Source organism: Triticum aestivum, chromosome 3A, assembly GCF_018294505.1.
Source record: "Triticum aestivum cultivar Chinese Spring chromosome 3A, IWGSC CS RefSeq v2.1, whole genome shotgun sequence".
NCBI lineage: Eukaryota > Viridiplantae > Streptophyta > Magnoliopsida > Poales > Poaceae > Triticum > Triticum aestivum.
The window spans coordinates 699,878,731-699,903,100 of record NC_057800.1 but is presented as its reverse complement, the minus strand read 5'-3'; the positions used below and the strand labels follow the sequence as shown (position 1 = coordinate 699,903,100).

General features: G+C 40.8%; 1 protein-coding gene across 4 annotated transcripts; it reads right to left on the bottom strand.

Moving 5' to 3' along the window:
* Positions 1-1,026: 1,026 nt before the first annotated feature.
* Positions 1,027-19,691, bottom strand: LOC123063325 (uncharacterized). Of its 4 annotated transcripts, XM_044487076.1 has the most exons (10): positions 19,493-19,691; positions 19,202-19,267; positions 16,817-16,907; positions 13,512-13,581; positions 8,276-8,532; positions 8,148-8,171; positions 6,965-7,081; positions 3,319-3,367; positions 1,514-2,425; positions 1,027-1,389 (listed from the first exon to the last, which is right to left on the bottom strand). In XM_044487076.1, exons 3-9 carry the CDS (start codon positions 16,904-16,906, stop codon positions 1,530-1,532), a joined length of 1,503 nt encoding a protein of 500 aa, XP_044343011.1. In that variant the 5' UTR covers position 16,907; positions 19,202-19,267; positions 19,493-19,691; the 3' UTR covers positions 1,027-1,389; positions 1,514-1,529. The 4 variants fall into 4 exon arrangements, with proteins under 4 accessions (XP_044343011.1, XP_044343012.1, XP_044343014.1 ...); XM_044487077.1 differs by lacking the exon at positions 8,148-8,171; XM_044487079.1 differs by lacking the exon at positions 13,512-13,581.
* Positions 19,692-24,370: the final 4,679 nt, after the last annotated feature.

Below are 24,370 nucleotides of genomic sequence, written 5' to 3'. Positions count from 1 at the left end.
TCTATATTATTTGATTATTGTACATTTGTAAAATATTTATTAAATATGTCATGCATGTTTGCATGTTCAGACGGACCTTTTCATATGGCTCATTGAATGCTGAGGTGGGCCTTTTCTAATGCATGTTGCTTGATGAGGTGTCATGCTTGAGAAATAGGTTAGTGGGGGCTAGCTATTTAGATATAGAAGATATCTTTCTTGTCTTTTCTATTTTGGTATTTTCCGTTTATCTTTTTATTTTACTTCTTCTCTTTTTTTCATTTTAAATTGTTTAAAAAAAATCAAAACCATGAATATTTTCTCAAATCAACTATTTTTCCAATCTGGGGTCATTTTCTAAATTCATAAATATCTTTTTTTTGAGTTGGCAAAAAATTCAAAATTCAGGAATAGTTTCCAAACATTTTTTGGTTACACCAATTTTAAAAAGAACATATCATCCTTTTTTTCATGAGCCAGAAGAGCAAGGGTAGATAAGAGAGCGAAAAAACAAGATAAAAACAACAAATCGCGACCGACAAATTTCTATTTTTCTGTCTCAAGAAAAAAATTGCGAGAATATAGCAACATGTTTCATGAAGCGGGGAATAGGAGCTCCCTTGCAAAGGCACCAAGGATTTTTTCAATCCAATTTATAAAACCTATCTAACAGTATACCTTTATGTGTTTGAAAAAATATTCAGGTATGACCCATTTAAAAAATATTTTATTTTTATCTCAAATAGCTTTTGTGCAATGACATGACCATTTATACCATGTGTAAAAAGAGAAAATAATACGACCAAAACACACCTCGTGCACCCCTGAAATCCACTGTTTCAGCTTCTCCAACGCCCCACATACACTGCCAACAATCTAGTCATCTCAAGAGAGAAATAGAAATGTACATGATGGCCCGAATGCTGAGATCGACCCGGTCTGAAGACAGCCTATGGCCTATGGCATGAGAGTTCATCGAAAGTTGGAAAAAGCACACAAGTTCATCTACGATGATGCAAGGTTAGAGTACATCCATTCTCAAACCAATTACCAATAACAGAACTCTTGATTATTGACAGTAAATTTAATTGCAGATAGCAGTAACAGAAACTAGACTGTTCCTAGTGTCTTAACCTGATCATGCAGAGAAAGATGGTCTTTCTTGGACATGAGACGGCCCTGCGCACATCAGATTACAATCATAGGCGCACGAGCATACAGACACTGACCAAACGACACCACCGAGCTATGTACGATGAAATGATGCAACAGCTGCTAGCTACAATACTGGAAATGACCAGTTGCCTTTCTGAATCACTATCTACAGATGGTCAGGTATCACTCCCTGTCCGAACAGGACAACCGAGTCAGGATCAGTCCATCTGCACTACCGCTATATATCTTCAGGCACTGCACGGCAAAAGAAATTTGGTGCACTAATTAAAAAAAAGATTCATTTGAGATTAGCGACATCAGATGGTATAGAGAAGCTAACTTCTAGCAACAGGAAATCCTGAGCAAGACGATTAATTACCAGAATAAACGTAACTTCAGTTACGCTTCTGCCATGGGTTATTTTCCTGAAATTTCCAAGGTGCCAGCACTATGCTTGATGGAGCATAGTCAACAGACTGCAGGAGAGCTTGGGCCCGTCTGATTTTGTTTACTAGTTCCTGCAGTTTCATCGTGGCCTCGCTCACGGTGCCAGTAGGCTTAACTGATACATGCTCACTTGAGGTCTTGACTTTGTTTACTAGTTCCCGCAGTTTCATCGTGGCCTCGCTAACGGTGCCAGTAGGCTTAACTGATGCATGCTCACTTGAGGTCTTGAGTTTCTTAAAACTGGGGGGACTTGATTGCTCATCGGTAAGGAACTGAGGAGACTGTCCTGAATTGGCCACAGGAGACGTCGGACAGTCTGCTTGGCTGTTCATGCAACATTCACCATTTTCATTGGGTGCGAGTTGCACTTTTGTATTGGTGACCTCGAGAGAAGCGTCAGGCTCACTTGAGGTCTTGAGTTTCTTGAAATTGGGGGTACTTGATTGCTCATTGGTAATGAACTGAGGAGACTGTCCTGAATTGGCCACAGGAGACGTCGGACAGTCTGCTTGGCTGTTCATGCAACATTCACCAGTTTCATTGGGAGCGAGTTGCACTTTTGAACAGATGGCCTCCAGAGACACGCCAGGCTCTTCATTCATGCATTTTTGTGGTTCCCCTTCACTGTCTGTTTGACTTTCCAGGCAGCACCTGCCATTTGTATTGGCTGGCTGTTTTACATCTTGATCGACCAACTCCTTTGGTGTATCAGATGCTCCATTCAGGCATTTTCCTATTTCTTGCTCCAATGAATCAAATGATCCATTCAAGCATCTTTGTAGTACCTTGTTACCATCACAAGATTGCTCAATGTCCTCCTCATCAGAGCTGCTACTTAATGTATCTGTATACCAATAGCAAACAAATATTACGGTGCAAAAAAGTTAAGTGCCCTAGTATACAAGGTAACTCTAAAAATAATTTGAGCGTTAGTGATGACGGTTTTGGATAATGTAATCACTAAGATTTCACTGGCAAGTAATGAGGGTTTTGCAGCACTGGCAAGTGGCAAGAGGGTGCATTACAGTGGTGGTTCTGAGGTATTTTTGCTTGAGATTATAGGAGGCTTGTGTGATCATTGTGAAGTTCTTTAAGGCATGTACTGCATTGGTCATTTCCTGGAAAAGGATTAGTCGCAATGGGTTAAGGGTTTTATTAACTAGATGATACCCCGCGCGTTGCCGTGGAATTGGGTATATAGTTTCAAAAAATTGTGTAGAATACTAATTAAGGAGAACATCGTTTTGGTGACCGAGCTCACTGGAGCTCGAAAATTTTGAAAAATTCAAACTTATGGTTCCAAAAAAATCTGAAAAAAAATTGTGCAAGTAAACAAGGATGTTATGTGTATGTGTGTAAATTTTTAGGATGAAATACCTTGAAATCCCATCTGTACAAAAAAGACAAATTCATGGCCTGGGAGGACGAATAGTATCATGTGTTAAGAAACTCCAGATTTTTTTTTTTTTGCACAGCCCTCATTTCAACATATTTTGCACTGAAAATTTAAACAAATGTCTGTTATGCCTTCATGCATATCTGTATTTTTTCAGAACTTTTTGAAACGTAAAAGTATGAATTTTGAATTTGGAGGCCTCCATGGAGGCCGAGCTCCAAAAGCAATTTTCGCTAATTAAGTCCTTACAATTTTAACTATGTGAGAAATTTCTGCATATAAGCAGAAAATAATCTTAATATTAAAATTGTGCATGTCACAATTAAATGTAATAGTAATACCTTGGTTCCCTGCAATCAAACGAGCAGTATGCCAGCATTCGCCGTTTTCCTGGTACAATAAAATGAACTGTTAATTCCACTATATGGGAATGAATATCTAACTGATTGAATAAATAAATATATATATTAGTTACATAATTAATTGACACTCCCTCTGTCCTATAATGTAAAGCGTCTTTTGACACTAGTGTAGTGTTACAAAAAGCCTTATATTATGGGATGGAGGAAGTACTAAATTTTGCTAAAATTAAAAGCATATTTCTTTGTTTATTTATTTCCATCTTAGAGAATTTACTAACTGGGTAGCCATATCTAAAGACAAATAATCTAACTGGTAAGCCGTATCAGGACCGACAATCAGATTGTAAAGTGTGAACAGATAGAACACAACACACCAAAGCCTTTCAGTCCCAAACAAGTTGGGGTAGGTTAGAGTTGAAACCCACAAGATCTTGAAACCAAGTCATGGTTTTGGCACGTAAATTGCTAACTTCCACGCACCCCTGTCTATGGCTAGTTCTTTGATCGGGCCGGGCTCAGGCTTGACTATTGAGTGTCGGTCTTTTAAAAGCCCAGCCCAAAACCCGGCCCGGCCTAAGAAATGCCCAGGTTCAGTTCAGACTTTGGGTTGCATTGGCTAGTGCATGAAGCTTAATATGGTATCAGGGTCCAAGGTCTCCTAGCTTTTGCAATTTGTCCAAAAATTGTTGCTCCCCCTTTGTGTCCACGTATAGGCCTCCTGAGCCATACCTCTGAGTCTATTCATGTGTTGACTTTCCACATCACACATGGTAGCTTCATGCACTAGTCAACGCAACCAAAAGTCCAAACTGATGGAATAGGCTAGGCAATCCATATTACACTTCAACACCTATAGTAGTACTAAAATTGCACCTCATGCACTCAGTTTTAGTTCTATATTACGCCTAAAACCTTTCGATTCCAAGTCTTTCTCCGCAGCTCTAACTTTCTATCAACCCCTGTCCCACTATCATCGACTAGCACCACATCACCCACTAATAGCATACACCATGGGATATCCCTTGTGACCTCATCAATCACCAAAACAAAAAAGGGCTCAAAGCAACCTTGGTGCAGTTCTATTTTAATCGTAAAGTATCAGTGTCACCATCACTTGTTCGAACACTTGTCACAACATTATCGTACATGTCCTTGATGAGGGTAATGTACTTTTTTGGGATATTGTGTTCCTCCAAGGCCCACCAAATGACACTCTGCGGAATTTTATCGCAGCCTTTCTCCAAGTCAATGAACACCATATACATGTCCTTTTGCTACCTATATCTCCTCATAAGTTGTCACACCAGGAATGGCTGCCATGATCGACCTCCTAGGCATGAAACCAAATTGATTTTTGGTCACGCTTGGCATTCTTAAGTGGTGCTCAATGACTCTCTCCCATGGATTCATTGTACGGTTCTTCAGCTTAACTCCACGGTAATTAGTACAACTTTGAACACTCCCCTTGTTCTTGAAGATTGGTAGCCATACTATCGCTATGTCTCCAAGGCCTCTCCACATCTCAATGGGATACAATAAGGGACCATTGCATTCCCTCCTTTCATCCTTTATAAAGCCTCCCTGACCTCAGACTCCTGGATTTGTCGCACAAAACACATGTTGGTATTATCAAAGGAGTCGTCCAGCTCAATGGTAGGGCTATCATTCTCTTCATCAACCAGCTTGTCAAAGTACTCTCGCCATTTGTGCTTGATCACCACCTTCACCAGAAGCTGATCTTCTCCGTCATGCATTTAACTTGGTTGACATCCCTCACCTTCCTCTCTCGGACCTTGGCCATCTTCAGATGTCCATTTCGTCTTCCTTTGTGTTTAAATGCTAGTAGAGGTCCTCATACGTCCGACCCCTTGCCTCACTCACAACTCGCTTTGCGGCCTTCTTTGCCACCTTGTACTTCTCTATGTTATCTGCACTCCTGTCCACATGTAGGCATCTGAAACGATCTTCTCCTTAATAGCCTTATGGACATCATCGTTCAACCACCAGGTCACTTCTACTTCCCCTGGTCACCCCAAACTAAGCCATCGTCCAAACGCTACTCGCCATCTTCATCCACATACTGTTTGCATCACCGCCCTCCTCCCAAGGGCCCCTCCTTGATATCCATCCCCTTGAAAGCCTGAGTTGCCTCCCCATTGAGCTTCTACCACTTCGTTCTAACGAGTTCGACGCACTTATCCCGTTTAGACACGAATCTGAAAGCTGAAGTCGGACACTACAAGCTTATGTTGAGGGACAACACTCTCTGCAGGTATCACCTTATACAATCCAGGCAAGCATGACTTTCTTCTCTTTTCAAGAGGACGAAATCAATTTGGTTAAGAGTGTTGACCGCCACTAAAAGTCACTAGATGGGATTCTCTCTTTTCAAAGAGGGTGTTAGCTACGATTATATCATAGGCTAAAGCGAAGCTTAAGACATCCTCTCTATGATTCCTACCGCCGTAGCCAAAGCCCTCGCGCATCCCTCCAAAACATGTGTTAGATGTACCCACGTGGCTATTGAGATGTCCTATGAAGAGCTTCTCGCAAATAGGTACACTCCTAACTATGCCCTCCTCCAAGCCTTCCCAAAAATCCCTCTTGGTGCTCTCATTGTGGCCTACTTGCGAGGCATATGCGCTGATAACTAAGTCCCCAACGACCATCTTGACTAGGATAATCCGGTCCCTTGCCTCTTGACGTCTACGACTCCATACTTGAGTCTCTTGTTGATCAATATGCCTATTCCATTTTTGTTTGTAGTTGTCCCCGTTAACACAGGTTGAAGTCGGTATCCTCCACCTTCACCTTCCACCCCTTCCATTTGGTTTATGGATGCATATGATATCAACACCTCTAAAGGTAGCGATAAGAGATCACGATCAAAAAATTTCAAGATTTCTCTCTGCTTTTAGTTTCGCTTTGTATTTCAGACACATTGTTAGGGAGTTGATCAATTCATACAATCAAGGAAATTTTTATATTAGAGTATTTTTCAACGTTTTACCCCCTAGTCTTTAGAGTACCAACAATGATCTGATTTATCTATTTTTCTGTCTTTTCCCCACATCTGTGTTTTTATTCCATATCATATTGTATGCCACATGACACTAATCCACTTACCACAACAACAACAACAACAACAACAACAACAACAAAGCCTTTAGTCCACATGACCACTTAAGAGATTAACTTTATTGGATTCAGTAAACTATCGAATAAGGGCGCGGTAAAAAAAGGAAAAACAATAATCAAGTAGACACTCAGAAAGAGCCACTGAGTATGGAGTAAAAGGTTAATTTTGCTCTTGCTAATAATAATTTCTAGTAGTGCTCTTCTCTACATTTTCATAATAGAGAATCATCCTATGACATGGACTTGAAGATCCTAGCTATTAGGATCTAAATGATCAGCTCACTATTGTATTTGAAACTATGATGTAGATTTATGTTAGTTGCATATGAACTTTAACATACGATGTAGAATCTTGTTAATTGCACATGATCTTTACCACCCGTTAAAAATGTGTTTGTTGGTATTCGAAAAACGATTTATAGCACTATCAAGAAGGACGATATCAAATAGGAATTTTTCATCAAGCAGTGGATGATGGTGCAATTACCTGTGAAAGAGGGGCACTCCAACCTTTTTCGAGGGACCAATCAAGCGCTGGCCTCAGGTCTTTGGGATCGGCAACCCAACATCCACCTTCACCTAATGGTATTTCAGGACAAATTATCTGTAAACCAAGTAGAGAAAGCACAATACAACTCATATTAAATGTAACCACCAAATGTAGCCATAAATGCAGGTATTGTAAAATATATTCTAGAGCAACGAAAAGCAAAATAAGTTTATTATCCTTACAAATAAAAGCCAACAAGAAAGCATTACATTACACACAAAACAACAAAACAATATGTGCAAAGAGACGTTCAAATCATTTTGCTAGAATAGAAAGCATTGCCTTCTTTCGGATGCCATACCCCTCATACTTTGGTTGAGACCAGTCTCAATTTTTCATCTATAACACCAGCAAAATTTGGTACCAACAACACTAGTGGCAGATATATTTACAGTTGTGGTTCTTCTCCTAGTGTTATGAATGTGATTTTTTTTAAGAAATGTCTATGTCTTACCATTAAGGAACATTAAATGTGTGATAAATTACAACTTGTATTTTACTCCCTTCTCCGTTTCACATTATCGCATCACCGTACAACACATTAATATTTAGTATAATTTGCAAATATAGCAAGCATAATTGAAATCAGCATGCATGCAACATGTTCAATAAATAATCATGTGCAAATATGGCAAGCATAAAAACTTGAGTCAAAACAGTAAAATAACTTGTGTTCAATCAAAAAAGAAAAATAAATTGCATCTAGTCAAAAAAGCATAATAAGTTGAGAAATCATTATATATAAATAAAAAGGGCAACCTGGTGCATGTAGCTCCCGCTTGCGCAGGGTCCAGGGAAGGGTCCGACCACTTTGGGTCTATAGTACGCAGCCTTTCCCTACATTTCTGTAAGAGGCTGTTTCCAGGACTTGAACCCATGACCTCATGGTCACAAGGCAGCAGCTTTACCACTGCGCCAAGGCTCCCCTTCAAATCATTATATATAAATAAACAAGAATATTCATTCATACTCCAACCCTCATGTGATTTTTTGAACATGAAAATTTTGCTAACTTTTTGAACAAGGCAATTAAAATGAGTTCAAATAACAGTGGATAGCTATTTGATTTCACAGAAGGGCCAAGCAAGTGGCATTAGTGTTCACCATAATAAATTATTACCTTAACTTTGTCATCACTCATCAACTTGGTAATTTTCCCAGTCCAAAAACAATCAGTGTACCACCAATCAATCAAGTCACAGAAGGGCCAAGCAAGTGGCATTAGTGTTCACCATAATAAATTATTACCTTAACTTTGTCATCACTCATCAACTCGGTAATTTTCCCAGTCCAAAAACAATCAGTGTACCACCAATCAATCAAGTCACCTACTTTCCAAGGACTGCTTACAACTGCTACAACATCCGTTTGTGGCCCAAGCTCAGCAATATCATTCTCCCAACACCACCGAGGAAAAGGAGGTCGTAGCATGATCTCCCTATTCTGACTTGCTTTCTGATTACGGCATTTGGGGGGAATTTTGAAGAGTCTATTCCATTTCCTTCCTGTCAGTACATAAAAGGAATAATTTAGAAAACTAGAGACGGTCTCAGATAAATTATGTGCTATTTCAGGTCTGTTAGCACAATTGTACAGTACTTTACTCTTCTAACCTAAAGTCCAACACTCAAAATCACAAAAAAAAAATCTTTCTGATACATTTTCAACTTCACACGAGTAGTGTACAACATCTATTAGAATTAAAACACGGCAAAACATCTTGCTAAGTTGACTGGGTCAATGCAGGGCAGATTCACCTATTTCTGCATGTAGAGCAATATCTAGTACGGGACATTGAAGTAGTGCCTTCAACACTTGTGTTGTACACTTTGTACCAACGAGGTGGAGTTGCTCCTCCACAATCTTGTGCTGCCTCTGGTGGTACTAGAGCCTTGTTGATCCATAATAGTTCTTGGTTTCTTCTTTGAGAGCGAGTTACAAAAGGAATAAAGCAATTGGAGAAGAGAATAGATGCTTGAGAACAACAAATGAAAGCATCGCATGAAGATCTTAATCGGAGATTCGATCAGCTGGTTGAGATGACAAGAAAAGGTGTGTTCCCCTGCTACCAATGAAAAAGATTTATCAAGAGAAGGACTTGTTCAACGATGTAGAAAGGGATGTAATCTTGGTGCAACACCGCCACAAGAACGTACAGTTCAGCATACTTCAAGAAGGCCAACTTATGTTGAAGCTTTTGAAGGTGAAGAATCCGATCTCTGCATATCGAAGAGTACCCAACCCTACATATGCCAGGTATACATATAAGGTGAACGCTGAGACCCCAACTTTTAATGTAAGGTTGATACTGATGGGTGCCCTACATATGCCAGGTATACATATAAGGTGAACGCTGAGACCCCAACTTTTAATGTAAGGTTGATACTGAAGGGTGCCTTGATTGGTTATATTTAGTGGAGACTTTCTTTGAGGTCATGGATATTCCGAAAGATCAGAGTTCCTTTGGTCGCGTACAAGCTGAAAGGAGGAACCGAAGCATGGTGGCATCGACTTCAAGAAGAATGCATGCTTATAGGAGAACTTGGCAAATGAAGAGTCTTTTGAAAGGGGGATTTTTGCCTGTTGATATGACAAGATCCTATTTATCCAATTTCAGAACTATGCACAAGGAAATAAGATTGTTTCAGATTACACGGAGGAGTCTCTAATGCTACAAGTAAGGTGCAACCTTGTGAGACTCAAGATCAACAAGTCGCAAGGTACATCAATGATCTCAATGATACTATTCAAGATCATTTGATAATGCAGCAAATCCGGACAGTTGATCAAGCACAAGCTATAGCCTTAAAGGCCGAGAGGTTTGTGAGGACAAAAAAGACAACTAAGGCCCCATATCCTCATACTGTAATCGAAGAGTTACACTAATAGAGTGGAAGAAAAGACCGCTCCACCAAAGGCAAAACGATCGACGCATCCCGAAGCAAACTAGAGGCAAGGGTAAGGCACATAAAGGCCCAAAATGCTATAAATGTGGTGAACATTTACACGTATCCAGCGGTTGCCCACTGAGAAATTTGTTAACACAACTATCCATGATGGTGAAGACGATGAGGAAGAATACGAATATGAAGATGTAGAGGGACAAGAGGTTTGTCAAGAAGGTGGAGAGGTGGTATGTGTGATTTAGCATCTCCTATGCTCCACACCACACCTGACGACACACAACGGAAGAAAATATTTGAGAGCAAATGCATGGTGATGACAAAGTATGCAAATTAGCGATTGATAGTTGCAGCTGCGAGAATCTTATCTCTCATAATTTGGTGAACCATTTAAAGCTTGAAACTCATGATCATCCAAATCCCTACACTATTTGGTGGATCAAGAAAGGAGTGAATATGAGAATCACCATACAATGCAACCTGCCACTTTCTTTGTACAAGAATTATCGCTCAAATATGTTGCGTGGTGTGATTGATATGTTGGTCAGCCATATTCTTCTTGGGAGACCTTAGAAATTTGATGTGGATACTACACATAAAGGGAAGAAAAGTTCTTATTCTTTTATTTGGACCAAGAGAAATATCATTATTCTACCAAACCAAATTGATGGTAATAATACCTCTAAGGAGGAGGGGAGAAGTACCTTAGCTATCTCCCACACCTCTAATGAGTTTATGGAAGACTTGAAGGAGGCAAATTTGTTTGCTACACTTATTGTAAAAGGAGAAGAGCACCCGACAATTGCATCTCCGATAAAGGTACGTGGCTTATTAGTTGAATTTCATAACATACTTGAAGAGCCACAAGGCCTGCCACCGATGAGAGGAATTCAAGATAGAATTGACTTAATTCCAGGAGCAAGTCTTCCTAATCTTCCACACTACCGAATTAGCCCAAAAGAGCATGATATATTGAAGGAAAAAGTGGAGGAATTGTTGCAAAAGGGGCACATTCAAGGAAATATTAGCCCATGTGTTGTACCAACCATGCTCATGCCAAAGAGAGATGGATTTTGGCGCATGTGTGGACAGTTGAGTCATTAACAGAATCACTGTAAGGTAAAGATTACCTATTCCTCGTCTAGATGATATGTTGGATTAGCTTAGTGGAGCAAGAGTGTTCACAAAGCTAGATTTAAGTTGTTATTATCAAAGTTGTATCAGACCCGAGGATGAATGGAAAACAACCTTAAAGATAAAGGAAGGGTTGTTTGAATGACTGGTCATGCCATTTGGAGTCTCAAATGCATAAAGTAACTTTATGCACTTGATGAATCAAGTCCTTCGCCCCTTCTAATCCCAATTTGTTGTGGTTTATTTTGGTGACATCTTGATCCATAGCAAACAAGAATGAACACTTTGAGCACACTTGAAAGGTGCTAGGAGTATTAAAGGAAAATGAGCTCTAAGTCAACTCTAAGAAATGTGTTTTCCTACAAACACAACTTTTTTTCCTAGGATATGTCATAACATGCGACAGTATTCGTGTTGATGATTCTAAGGTTGAAGCAATCCAAGAATGACCAACTCTGGAGACCGTTTCGAAGGTCAGAATTTTTGATGCATTGCAACTTTCTATAGATGATTTATGAAAAATTTCAACACTATCATGGCACCAATTACCAAGTATCTAAAGAAAGGAAAGTTCCAATGGACAGATGCAGCTGAACCTAGTTTCAATGAGATCAAGCAAAAACTATCACAAGCTCATGTCCTGGTGCTACCTATTTCAACAAGAATTTTGAGTTGGGGCGTGAAGTTAAGCGAAGGCAGAAATGGAGTACTTGTCAGGAAGAATTGTATGCACTTTCCAAGCTTTAAAAACTTCAGAAGTCTATTTGCTGCCTAAAGAGTTCATCATTTACACTGACATCAATCCAGCATTTTAGAAATCAAAAGCATGTTGATCGTATGCTAGCAAGTTGGGCAACATATCTAGAGAGGCTTAACAGTGCATAAATTTGGAGCAACCAATCGAGTAGCCCATGCTTCGAGTTGCTGTGCATGTCTCCTAACTTATTTTTAGGTTGAACTTCTGAGCATGCATCAAATAAAGGAGTTGTATGAGGATGACGATAACTTTGGGTGATGACTATTTCGTGCAAGATGGCTCTCTCTTCAAGAATGATTGTTCACGCATCCCAAGAAGTTATCTAAGTGACAAACAGATTAGAGAGCTCCATTCAGGTGATCCTAGTGGCCATGTTAGACAGGACAAGACTATCACTAACCTGGAAGCTCGTTACTTTTGGCCACAGCTAAAGAGAAATGCTGGAAAGTTTGTTCACGGTGCCCCATATGTCAAACCTGCAAGGACTATACATGCCTTTGCTTGTTCCTGTTGCTCCAAGGGAGGACATCCCTATGGACTCGTCTTCGGTTTGCCAAGAACAAGACTAGGGAGTGATGTTGTATTTGTGGTCGTGGACAGATTCTCTAAAATGGCTCATCTCATTCCATGCCGCAAGACAATGAATGCTCATCATGTGGCAAACCTATTCTTTTGAGAAGTGGTTAGACTTGATGGCGTTCCAAGGTACATTATCTAAGGCCGTGATAGCAAGTTTCTTGCTGCATTTTAGCTCACTTCGTGGAAGCGGTTCAACACTGAATTAAAATTTTGTAGCACTGCCCATCCACAAACAGATGGACAAACAAAAGTAGTGAAGAATTTTTTGGATAATCTAATCCGTTGCATTTGTGGAAAAAGAGAAGGGACAATGAGATTGGGCTTAATCTCTTACAGAGTTCCGCAACAACTCCCAACATAGATCCACATGGAGGTGTTAAAGGAAGCTTGGGCAGCGAAGGTATGGGCCCTTCTCTATTCCCAGGAAGATAAATGATAATACTTATGTGATACATCTTCCAATCGAGATGGGTATATCCAACACTTCCATGTTGCAGACTTGACTCTCCACCACCCAGAAGAAGCGCTCTATGAAGATAACTCGAGGTCGAGTTCCAAACAACCAGGGGAGAATGATGAGGAACAATAGAGGGAAAAATAAAATAAAATCATAAGGCAAATCCATTTGACTATTTCTACAACCTAGTATTTGTTTGTTTTCTTAGCTTTATCTACTAGTTTTTAGAGCCTTCTAGCTATGAGTGGAATATTGCATCTTAAGTAATGTTTTCTAGAGTGTTCAACTATATGAGATGTAAAGGCTTCTAAAAGGCCATAAATAAAGGTCTGCTGCTGCCTTCAACATGTGTTGATCTGGCAGCAAGGTGAAGCTGCTCCTCACAACCTTGTGTTTGCCTTAGTAAGCTACAAGAAATGTAAGTAGTGGAAAGTGAGCTAAGCTACAATTTTTTTGTGAAGTTCACCGTCAACTCAAGATAGCCTCGACTACAATAATCAGCATAACTTCCCCTCAAAAAGTAAGGCCAAAGAATTAAAACAATTATCCAAATAGACAAACACTCGGGCAGACCTAGAGCACAAAATAACAAATTTCAAAGAAGAAACTAATATTATTAGATTCTTGATTTCTCAACATAAAACAAATCCTTACTTTCATCTGGATAGTCTATACACTCCACCTGACACTCCATGTGACCGCTCCTGATACACATATCGGTGATCTGAGAGTAAAATTGAGATGATTTAGCAACATCCAATCTCGCAATACAAAACAAAATAGGCCTTTGTCCAAACCAAAAGGTAAAAATATGCAAGGTGGAACGTACGAGATGGATTATCACAAAATGAGATAAGTAGACTATTAGTTAAGGTACATTTCTTTCAAATGCACATTTTTTTTTATAAAAAGACTATAAAGTAGCCCCCGAGAACCATGATTCTAACTCTTTGCTAGAGACACACACCTCCCAACTAAACCACACGACCAAGAGATGGCTCACGTCAACGACATATGAAATAACACAAGTCCAGTAGCTAGATGTCTACGTCAAAACCATCATGGGTTGTGCCTTAGTCCTCTAGGGTGGAGATTATGCCAATAGAAAGTAGTGAAACCTTAAGAATTCTGCTCTATAGGGTGTCATCCTCCTGTTTGGTGGTCCATTGTCAATCATCAAGGTACCAACCAACCTCATGAGACATGTATTTATTGAGACCTAGTCTGACCTTGATACGGCGGCCACCATGGACTACTACACTTTGTCAAGCACTAAAAGTACCAAGTGTCGCAAATGTTGGTATACATATGGCCAAGATATGGCATGAAAGATGAATCCTCACCTTTAGGCGTGTCCATCTAATCGAGTAAATAGCATCAAACCACCACAATTTGGGTTAGGGTTTTGGAAAACCACCACATTTCGACTTTGTTCCCAATACCGCCGATGTTGTGCTAATTTTTAATAAAAACACTAATGGCGCAGTTGGTTAGTTTTGACTACGCATATGAAAAGTCAAGCTTGCATGTAAGCATGGACATGGCACAAAATGTCAACTCCATTTGTATTGACCGTTAAGTTGGGTGTGGGGCTCCCCCATCAGCATCAACCCTCCTCTCTTAAATCATTTGCTCTCTACAACATTTCCTCGAACAGCTTGCGTGCATGTTGACGCAATTGCGACCAGAGCATGAGTTGCTCCTCCCTGCCGCTAGTGCGCCGACGCCATGCATCCCCGTCGCATGTGCCATCGAGGTGGACCACACCACGCAGATCATCCCGTCGCCTGTGTAGTTCTGCCATCAAGAATGTCCCCACTGAGCTCGCAAAAACTGAGGGCGTTGCAGCCGAGGCATTTGGGGAGGCAGGGCTCCCATCCCTCAAAGCCTCCCTGTTCCTCCACAAATCATTGCCGCATCCTCTTGTCTTTGACCTCCCCCACACCAGCGCCTGGCGACGGTGACGTTTTGCTGACCGCACACACCGGCCTCGGTCCTTGAAGATGGAGTGTGTCACAACCGCACGTCACGATCTTATCATGTAGAGCCGCGGCATCACGCGCACGCAGATCGAATTGCCCAAAAGACACATGCACGTAGAGTTGGCGTTGATGGATCCTTCAGGCTAGGTAACTTCACACGTGCAGCAAACTACTAGCCATCGGATGCCTGGTCGATCTAGAGTAGGACAACTCACGAAACACTCATGAACATCGGGGTCGCCGCAGCAGCTGGCACGGCATGCTAGCAGCAAGCATGTGCATGCAACTCCAGGCGCAATGGTGTGACGAGGTGGCCATGGCAGGCGGGAGGAGATCACCAGCGTTACAGCCAAAGCCCAGGTGAGCCGAAGGAGGTCCTGGAGATACCAAGTGACGAACAAGATGAAGACCATGTTGTCGATTTACACCGATTCTGTCCAATTAATTTGGAGGGAGGCTCTACAACGGGAGGTGAAGCTAATGGACATGGTGGTTTGGCTCAAGGTGGACATTGGCTACGACCACGACAAAAAGTGGACTTTCTAGTGTTGTTCAACCAAGGCGCAACGCTCATGGCTGGCAGCGACAATGTCAAGTGTTTCCTGGACGGTGCTCGACACCAGCTCGCCATGGGGAAAGTGTATCATGACTAACGCACACTACAGGCAGCTATGGCAGCATCAACACATCCAAGTATTTGAGAGAATGCCTCTAACGTCCACATAGCGTCCATCGCCTACAATCATTATCTCATGCGACAGCCTGACGAATGGGCCCAAACCAATCATAAACATGGTAATTAACCAATTGTGTGATCAGTGTTTTTTGCAAAAAAATTAGCACAATATCAATGGTAATGGGAACGAAGTTGAAATGTGGAGACTTTCCAGAACCCTAACACTGATTGTGGTGGTTTTATGCTATTTACTCTTATCTAATCCTATAATGACGGTACGCAACTTGGCACTCCTACCACTGTCAGGTTGGACGAGCTACGATACATAAGCAAGAGAGAAAATAATAATTCTAAGAGAAGCTAAAGGCAAAATTGGAGTTTAAATTTGAGATATTACACGCATAGCAGGAGATCTCTACAAATAAAGGGTGTCAAATAAAAGATTTTGGAGTTGCATCTTTAAACTCAAACTTGGCATGGAAAAAGTTCACAAGATATAGTGCAAATTAACAAACATGACAAAATATGAGAATGTCAAAGTTGAATCAATACTCTTGATCATACTCCCCCTGTTCGAGTTTACAAGGCCCTTCTTGAAAGAACACTAGTTCCAAGGCAAAGCAAGAAGAGAGAGAATTAGTGTGATTTGATGCCAAAAACGCTCATAACAAGGCAAAAATGGCTTGCATGAATGCAGGGGAACTAATGTCGATTTGGAAACTAAGAGACACTGAGTAAATACCACCACAGTTAGGAGGATAGATGAAGGGCCTTGTAATCTCAAAATTTCAGATTTGGAAATGGACCTGATAAACCCGAACAGAGGGAGTACTTTTCTAATGAGGTAAAAGACAGAGATATAGCTACATAATTAAGATGCTAAATTATGAAATGTGTCATAGTAACCACAAAAAGTAAATAATACTTCCTCTGTTCCATAATATAGAGCATATAGCTTACTATTTTTGTAAGTCAAACCTTGTATAGTTTGATCAGCTTAATTGAGAAAAATATCAACATTACTAAAACCAAATAAATACAATATCAAAGTAGGTCTCATGATGTATCTAATGATATATATTTCGTGTCATAAATTTAGACATTTTCCAAAATTTAGACATTTTCTCTATATATAAACTTGTCGAAGTATACCAAACTTAAATTTTCAAAAAGCTGTATAAAATACTTGTCGAAGTATCATTTATGAAAATGCATATGCATAGTAATTTGACAAAACGTACTAAAGAGAGATGTATTTACATACATAAACAAGCAATGGTTAAAGAAATTGCAAGTTGTACCTTGCAACGGAACCATGCACCCCTATAACCAACATTATAGGATCTTGTCTCTACGGCATCTCCAACTTTAAACGGAAGTATTAGGTCCATTCTGAGCCACCCAAGTACACCAATAAAAAGTTGTGTTAACTAGGAAGATTAAGAATCACACACTCAACTAAGTTAAATAAAATGCATACCTCAATATCAATACTAAACTACATAAATAAATAATTGTACAAATTAATCGGTGAATCAGCCAATTAACTGAGTTTATCGGTAACACGTTTATCGGTGGGTTAGCTAGGGCCATATCTATATATCTTAGGCTACATAGCAACATGCAATGTACTAAACGTCTAAATATGCTATTGTACACATGAATATAACAAGGAAAATTGCGGCTGCTAGTGGCGCCATGGACAGGGGACAGGGACGACGACTGCTAGGTGAGGGGGTGGCGAGCTCGAGGGATCGACTGGATCCAAGAGGAGTTGGGGGAGGGGACGCCTGCTTGGGGAGGGGGCGATGACCTAGAGCAGGAAGGGATGCAAGCTCAGGGGAGGGGGCGACGAGCTCGTCTGCCGTGCAGCTGTGATGATCGACTAGATCGATCCTAGAGGAGTGAGGGATGGGGCGGCGAGCTCGAGCAGGAGTAAGAGGCTGGGTGCCTGGATCCTGGAGGACTGGAGGCGCCTCTGACGAACATCACCGACAGTTGCTCAGGGCGGGGGCGACTGCTCAGAGAGGGGCGGCAGCTGTTGCTCCTCGCCTTCTCCAACGAGGGTAACTAGGGGAGGGGAGGGTAAGAAGGGAAGGAAGGGACCTAGCCTAAAACGCCCAATTTTGGGGTAAAGTAGGGAACGGGCCAAATTTTGGAGCCTGAATTTCTCTCTCCCTCTATTCAATTAATCGGACCACATGGATAAATCGGTCTGACAGCTGATTAATCAGCTAGACCAGCTAATGCGATGGATATGCGTTATCGCATCCGTGACGGGAGAGAAAAAATACCACACGCCGCTAACACAATAACCATGACTCAAGACCCCAATAGGTCCATGTCCTTTATTTCAACATGGCATCTTATCAGTCTTGCCGTTTATCCTTTCCACTCTTGCCGACAGACAAGCATGGTCATAGATGATTTCTTTCATCTCCAATTTGTTTTTGTTGAGGTGTTCATTTTCCATTTGAATCGGCACCGGTACGAAAGAAAGACGGGTCATGCACTACTAATTAACGTTGCATCCTGAACAACATTATAAAATTATTAATAGGTGAAACAACATCATATTCAGATTCTATGAATTTTTCTAATCAATTTTCATATATAACATGTTAAAATTGGAGTTAGGGTTTAAAAGATATGAATATTTTTATTGAAGCACTTGAATCAATACCTAGACAACATTTAAAACGATTAACGGGTAAATTTAACATCATATTCATATTCTACACATTTTTCTAATCAATTTTCATATATAACATGTTAAAATTGGAGTTATGGTTTAAAATATATGAATATTTTTCTAAAAGCATTTGAATTTATATAAAAAATGTTATTTTCTAGACGGACAGCAGGTTTATTAACCAAAATCTTAGGGGGATTTCTGCAAAAAAGTGACACATTTTCTATTTCTCATTTAAAATAGGACTGTAAGTTGATTAACCGAAACCAAGGGGGGGATGTTCTCACTTAAATCGGGACCGCGGGTTGATTTCATGAAAGTGCAGGGACTTTTCTGCAAATGTGCGATGACGGGTGAACAAAAGCCATCGGCACTTTGTTATTAGGTAAAGATATCGGCCGATATTTAGAACAATGCCTAATAGTCACTTAAGAATTAATTAGCAAGAGACCAAAGTAAATTGGGGTTAGGGAATTTGATTTGGAAAATAATATTGTCAGCTTGCCTAGGTTCAGTGGAAATGGCAACCTAGTGAAAGATGAGATTCGATAGGGGAATTGCAAAATGGGATTGGGTCATAGGCTATCAAGTTTACTTCTTATTTACCACGATTTTATCCTATCCTATAAGCAGATGCGTTTCAGTGAAATGTACTTTGAAACCACCAAAATCGAGATGCCAGGCCTCTCCCTGTCGTCGCCCCCTTTATGTACGATAAAGAAAACATCTATTGGAACTTCTTTTAACAGGATTTCCCTTACAGTACACATATATAAAGTAACAAGGGGAGAAACACCACTTTCAGAAGTGTCCTACCCTCCTCTACTTGCGTTCTAGTGCATAAGTAAAGATGTATCGACATTTAGGAATGTATGTGGTTAATCCGGTTTCTTCTTCTTTGCCCTCGACTTAACCACTGGAATGTGCATAGAGCAGAGCATAAATCTCATCATGAAACAATATCACCACTGGTGGCAATGAATGCTGGATTTACCTGAATCTGAATTTCTTGATGTTCCCGACCCGTCCCAAGCCCACGTATCTTGAGAAACCCGAGATTCTGCACAAAAACAAAACGATTTGAGTCGAGAACTACTCTCGACACGGAACCTGTTGAAACAAATTAGGTTTGGGAACTAGCCACATCGATGCGCCGTCGATGGGGATTTCTTTTGCCGGTCAACAAAAAGACATTGGGGATTTTTGTGCAGAGGAGGCGGCGCGGGGTCGGGGGGAGGGGGGTAGAGGAGAGGGGCGGAGGAGAGGGAAGGGGGAGGCGGCGCACCTGAACTCCGCGGGAGAATCGACCGGCGGAAGACACCACGCGCCGCGCCGCGCGGCCGGGGAGAGGAAGGCCTCCCGGAGGAGGGGGAGGCGGCGCACCTGGATTCCGCGAGGGAATCGGTCGGCGGAAGCGCCGTGCGGCGAGAGGGGCGGGGGCGAGAAAGGGTTTCAGGGGTCAAATTTGGAAAATCTGGTGGTTCTTCCGCCGTTGCAGCGGTGTCGACCTCAGCTAATCGGGTTTACAAGCGCTGGCCGAACGGGCCGGCCCGGCCCATCCTAATCGTGTCTGGCACGGCCCGGCCCAGGCACGATTATTATACAGGCCGTGTCGTGCCGGCCCGTGTGATGCAGCCTGCAGTCCAGGCACGGCTCAGCTGCTAATTGGGCCGGCCCACCGGTACGCCAGGCCCGCTAGTCTGCCTGCTATTTGGCGCACTGGGCTTTTTTAGCCTATCTTACCTGTTGGGCTATATAGAGATATATAAAAAAATAAAAATAGATAATCAGGCCGTGTCGTGCTGGCCCACGTGCTCAGCCTAGCAGCCCAAGCACGGCGCAGGGCGTGCCGCATGCTGCATGCCGTGCCTGGCCCATGGCGGGCCGTGCAGGGCGTGCTCGCGGGCTGGCCTGGTTGGCATGACCCATTCGGCCAGCTATATTTACAAGTGCACAAAAGTTAAGAGATTTACATGTGGGCTTTTCCTATTGGGCATTTGTAGCAACACTTGACGATCCCTACAAAACCTACAGGAAAATGACACTGCTCGACTAAAATAATGGCTTCCCTAAAAAAACTAGAATAATGGCTGTTACTCAACAAAATAAAAAAATGGCTGCCCTAAAAAAATGGTAGCACGAGCTGACAAAGGAATGGAAAATACTCGGAGATAACTATGAAAACACCTCTCTAGATCCTCGAATTGAAAGAGAGATCGAGAGGGATCAACAATCCTAATTCTCGCTATTTGGAATGGGTCCAATTCTAGGCCATCTACGTAGTAAACATGGAAAAAAATGCAGAAAACCTACTTAAAAACTAAGGAAAAAATATTTAACAATAAAAATGCCACCAAAATCTAGAAATACATATTATAAAAATAGCTAACATAATATACTTGTATAAGCTGATAAAATTGCAATGTTATACTTGTTAAACTACTACACAAAAAGTACCTACAAAAAGAAAAATGTCGTCATAGAGTACAACTAGCAATTTTTTCATGGTCTATGTTAAAAAAAGTGAACACAAGCACCTAGCAAAATTGCAATGATTTTCTATTTGCCATGACTTATGAAAAACAAAATTACTGCCGATCTGCCTCCGAGGTGACATAAATCACCTCGGTATTGGGAATGTTGAAGGAGATGGCCAACTTGCACAAAAGAAGGATTTCTCGTACATCCGGCCGCTTGGCGGGACAATTTCCTATGCTGCATTTCCAAGAGTTGTCTTGTTCGGCTCTGAAAAGCCAGATCGTGTGTGGAAGCGGATTTAATGGTTGTAGTGGTAGACCCATGTCCAGAACGGGGAAAAGAGGTTTTTTAAGGTAGTGGCGCATGCGATTCCCAAAAATTTTCCATGAGCTGCATCCAACTTCCTATCTCAACATGTGAGCAAATGAAATCTAGCATCGCCAATCATTGGTGGGACATGGAGGAAGGTTGGAAGAAAATGCATTGGTGTTCTGGTGAGTGGTTATCTACGCCGAAGTTCTTGGGTGGGATGGGCTTCGTGACATGGTACTGTTCAATCAAGCTATGCTAACACGATAGTGTTGGCCTCATCACTGAACCTGATTCCTTATGGGCGAGGGTGCTCAAGGGGCGGTATTTTCCGTGATGGTGGTTTTCTGAAATGATACACAACCAAACATCCTCTGTTTTCACATGGAGAAGTTTGCTATTCGGTTGTGAACTCATCCAGAAATGAGCTTGTGGGGTAGGGGGCTGTTAATGATGCCAAGATTATAATATTAAAGGACAACCGGATCCCGGTCTTCTTGCCTAGTACATTTACTCCCTTGCTACCCAACCTAGAAAATACAATATTCAATTCTTGCTTAATGGTTCTTTGTTATTTTGGAATAAAGAGGTTGTCCGTAGTTTGTTTGTTGATATTATTGTCAAACAGATCCTACTGGTACCTGCCAGTATTACGGGAGGCACTACTAGAAAAGGGCTAATTAATGGCGCATCTGTCTTGGCCATTAATGGCGGTACAGGGCGCCACTATTATCACAACATTAGTAACAAAATAGTAATGGCGCACCTATAGTGCGTCATTACTATCTGGCTTAGTAATGCCGCACTTCTAATAAAAAATAATTTTTTTTCAGAAAATATTTTTTCAAAAGAAAATTATTTTTTTCCGCTTTTTTCTTAATCTCAGGTCAATGCTTAATCTCAAGTCAAATCGCACTCTTTGGTCAAACTTCTCAAAAGGTCACCCATCCTCACACTACTCTAGCCGGAACACGCTTAACTTCGCAGCTCTATCCAACCCCAGCACCAACTCACTTCATAGGCACTTGTTGATATATCTATCATATCAATCCTATTAACCTTGTTGATGTCTAGGACTTTGTTCATGTTGATGAGTGTGATGAAATTTTGAAAAAAGTATTTCAAACTTCCCGGTCATATTACATATCATATTTTGAAAAAAAAAATCCAATTTTTTTAAACCAAATTTTTTTTCTGTTACTAGTGGCGCACCTAGCAAATGGTGCGCCACTAGTAAGTTTGAATTTTTTTTCATTTCCCCCCTCTAGATCTTAAAAGCCCTATATCTTTCGTTCTGTTAGGTTTTTAGGGATTTTGAAGATGTTGAACGGGGTTTCCCCGGTTCAATTCGGATGTAACTTTTCGAGTAGATGATTTTTCATATAAAAAACTTTTTAATCCGAGTTCGTATGCAAAAGTTATGCCCATTTTACTAAATTTCAGAGAGATTTTGCAAATAAAGTCGAAATTCATATTTGTAAATTTTCCCAACAACTAGACCACATATCACATGTGAAAGTTATTTTATTTAATTTTTTGACATTTCTATCAGTTTCTTTTATTTCTTTAAAAACTGAAAAGGCGGTCCACGGGGGTGCATTTAGCACCAAGGTTAGTTAATGACGCACCTGATGTGTGGTGCGTCATTAGTAGTTTTTGAAAAAAAAAAATGTTAGTAATGGCGCATCATGAGATAGTGCATCATTACTAGTTTACTAGTTAAAACTAGTAATGACGCACTGTCCACTGATGCGTCATTACTAACAAATTTTTTATATTTTTTTTCAAAACTACTAATGGCGCACGGTGGGTTTGGTGTATCATTACTATGTCAACTAGTAAGGGCGCAATATCCCATGGTGCGCCATTAGTAATATGTCAATAATGACGCACATGTATCTAGTGCGCCACTCTTATATAGCAATGATGCATCACATATATGGTGCGCCATTAATGTCCATATCATATATAGCCTTTTTCCTACTAGTGAGGGGAGGATTTCCTCTCATGGTCTCATGACAAGAACATCTTATAAGTGAAGTCTGGCTACAAATTTGGCCAGGTGTGAGTCTTTCTTTTCTTCAAACAGTAACAAAGGGCAGGGCTTGTCCTCTACTCTTCAATGACGAGAGAAGCAATGGAAGACCATTTGGGCTATAAACCCGGAAATCCCTTTTGGAGCTCGGGCTCCAGTGAGGCCTCCAGATTCAGATTTAAAATTTCATTGAAATTCGTATTTTTACATTTCAAAAAATTCTGAAAAAAATCACAGATATACATGAAGGCATAATACACATGTGTGTAAATTTTCAGTTCAAAATACATTGAAATGAGGGCTGTGCAAAAAAGACAAATATGGGGCTGTTTAACACATGATACTATTCATCCTCCCAGGCCATGGATTTGTCTTTTTTGTACAGGTCGCAACTCAAGGTATTTCATCATGAATTTTTACACACATGTGAGGTACATCCTTACATACACGCATAATTTTTTTCAGAATTTTTTGAACCATAAAAGTTTGAATTTGAATTTTTTAAAAATAAAGGCCTCCATGGAGCTCGGCCTCCAAAACGCCTTTCTCCTATAAACCGTCCTAATAAAATGGAGATTGTCCTTTGGAGTGTAACAGAGGATTGCTTGTCGCTGGGACATCAAATGGTTAAAAGCCATGCATATATCTGATGACGGTAGTTGTTGCTTCCGCAATCGTACAAAGCATATTTAACATAAAAAATGCCTTTCTGCTCCGAGCTCAAATGAGCTCGGTAAACAGTAAAATCAAAATAAAATCAAAAAAATCTAAATTTTTGTTGAGAGAAACATTGGAAAAATGTTCTAAGTGCTTCCAAAAATTCGTCATGGAATCACATTCCTGTAAGGCGTGGAAAAAAAATTCAGTGCTCCAAAATGCTTTTGAAAGTAGCATTTTCAGAGTACCGATTCTGTTTTTTTTTTTGCTACGCCTTCTAGGAATGTGATTTCATGACGAATTTTTGCAAGCACTTAAAACTTTTGTAAATGTTTCTTAAATTTTTTGAAATTTTTCAATTATTTTTCATTTTGTTTTGATTTTACTGTTCACAGCTCGGGTGCAAGAACTCTGCGTCCATTTAACATCTCTTTCTTGCATGTCCTTTTGCTCGTTTGGTTTGGTGTCGTGTCAAGGAGGAATTTTGTATCAGTTTGCATAGAAAATCCTTGCAATGCTTTCGACTGGCCCTTTGATTTTCTCTCCACGACATCGCAACTTCAGGCTATGGTCATGTCTATGACTCTCTTGCATGTTTGGGAGGCACTTGTAATGATGTCCGTAACAATGCTACTAGTGTGGATCCTCAGAGAGTAGCTTCAAAGAAAGATAAGTGCTTATGTC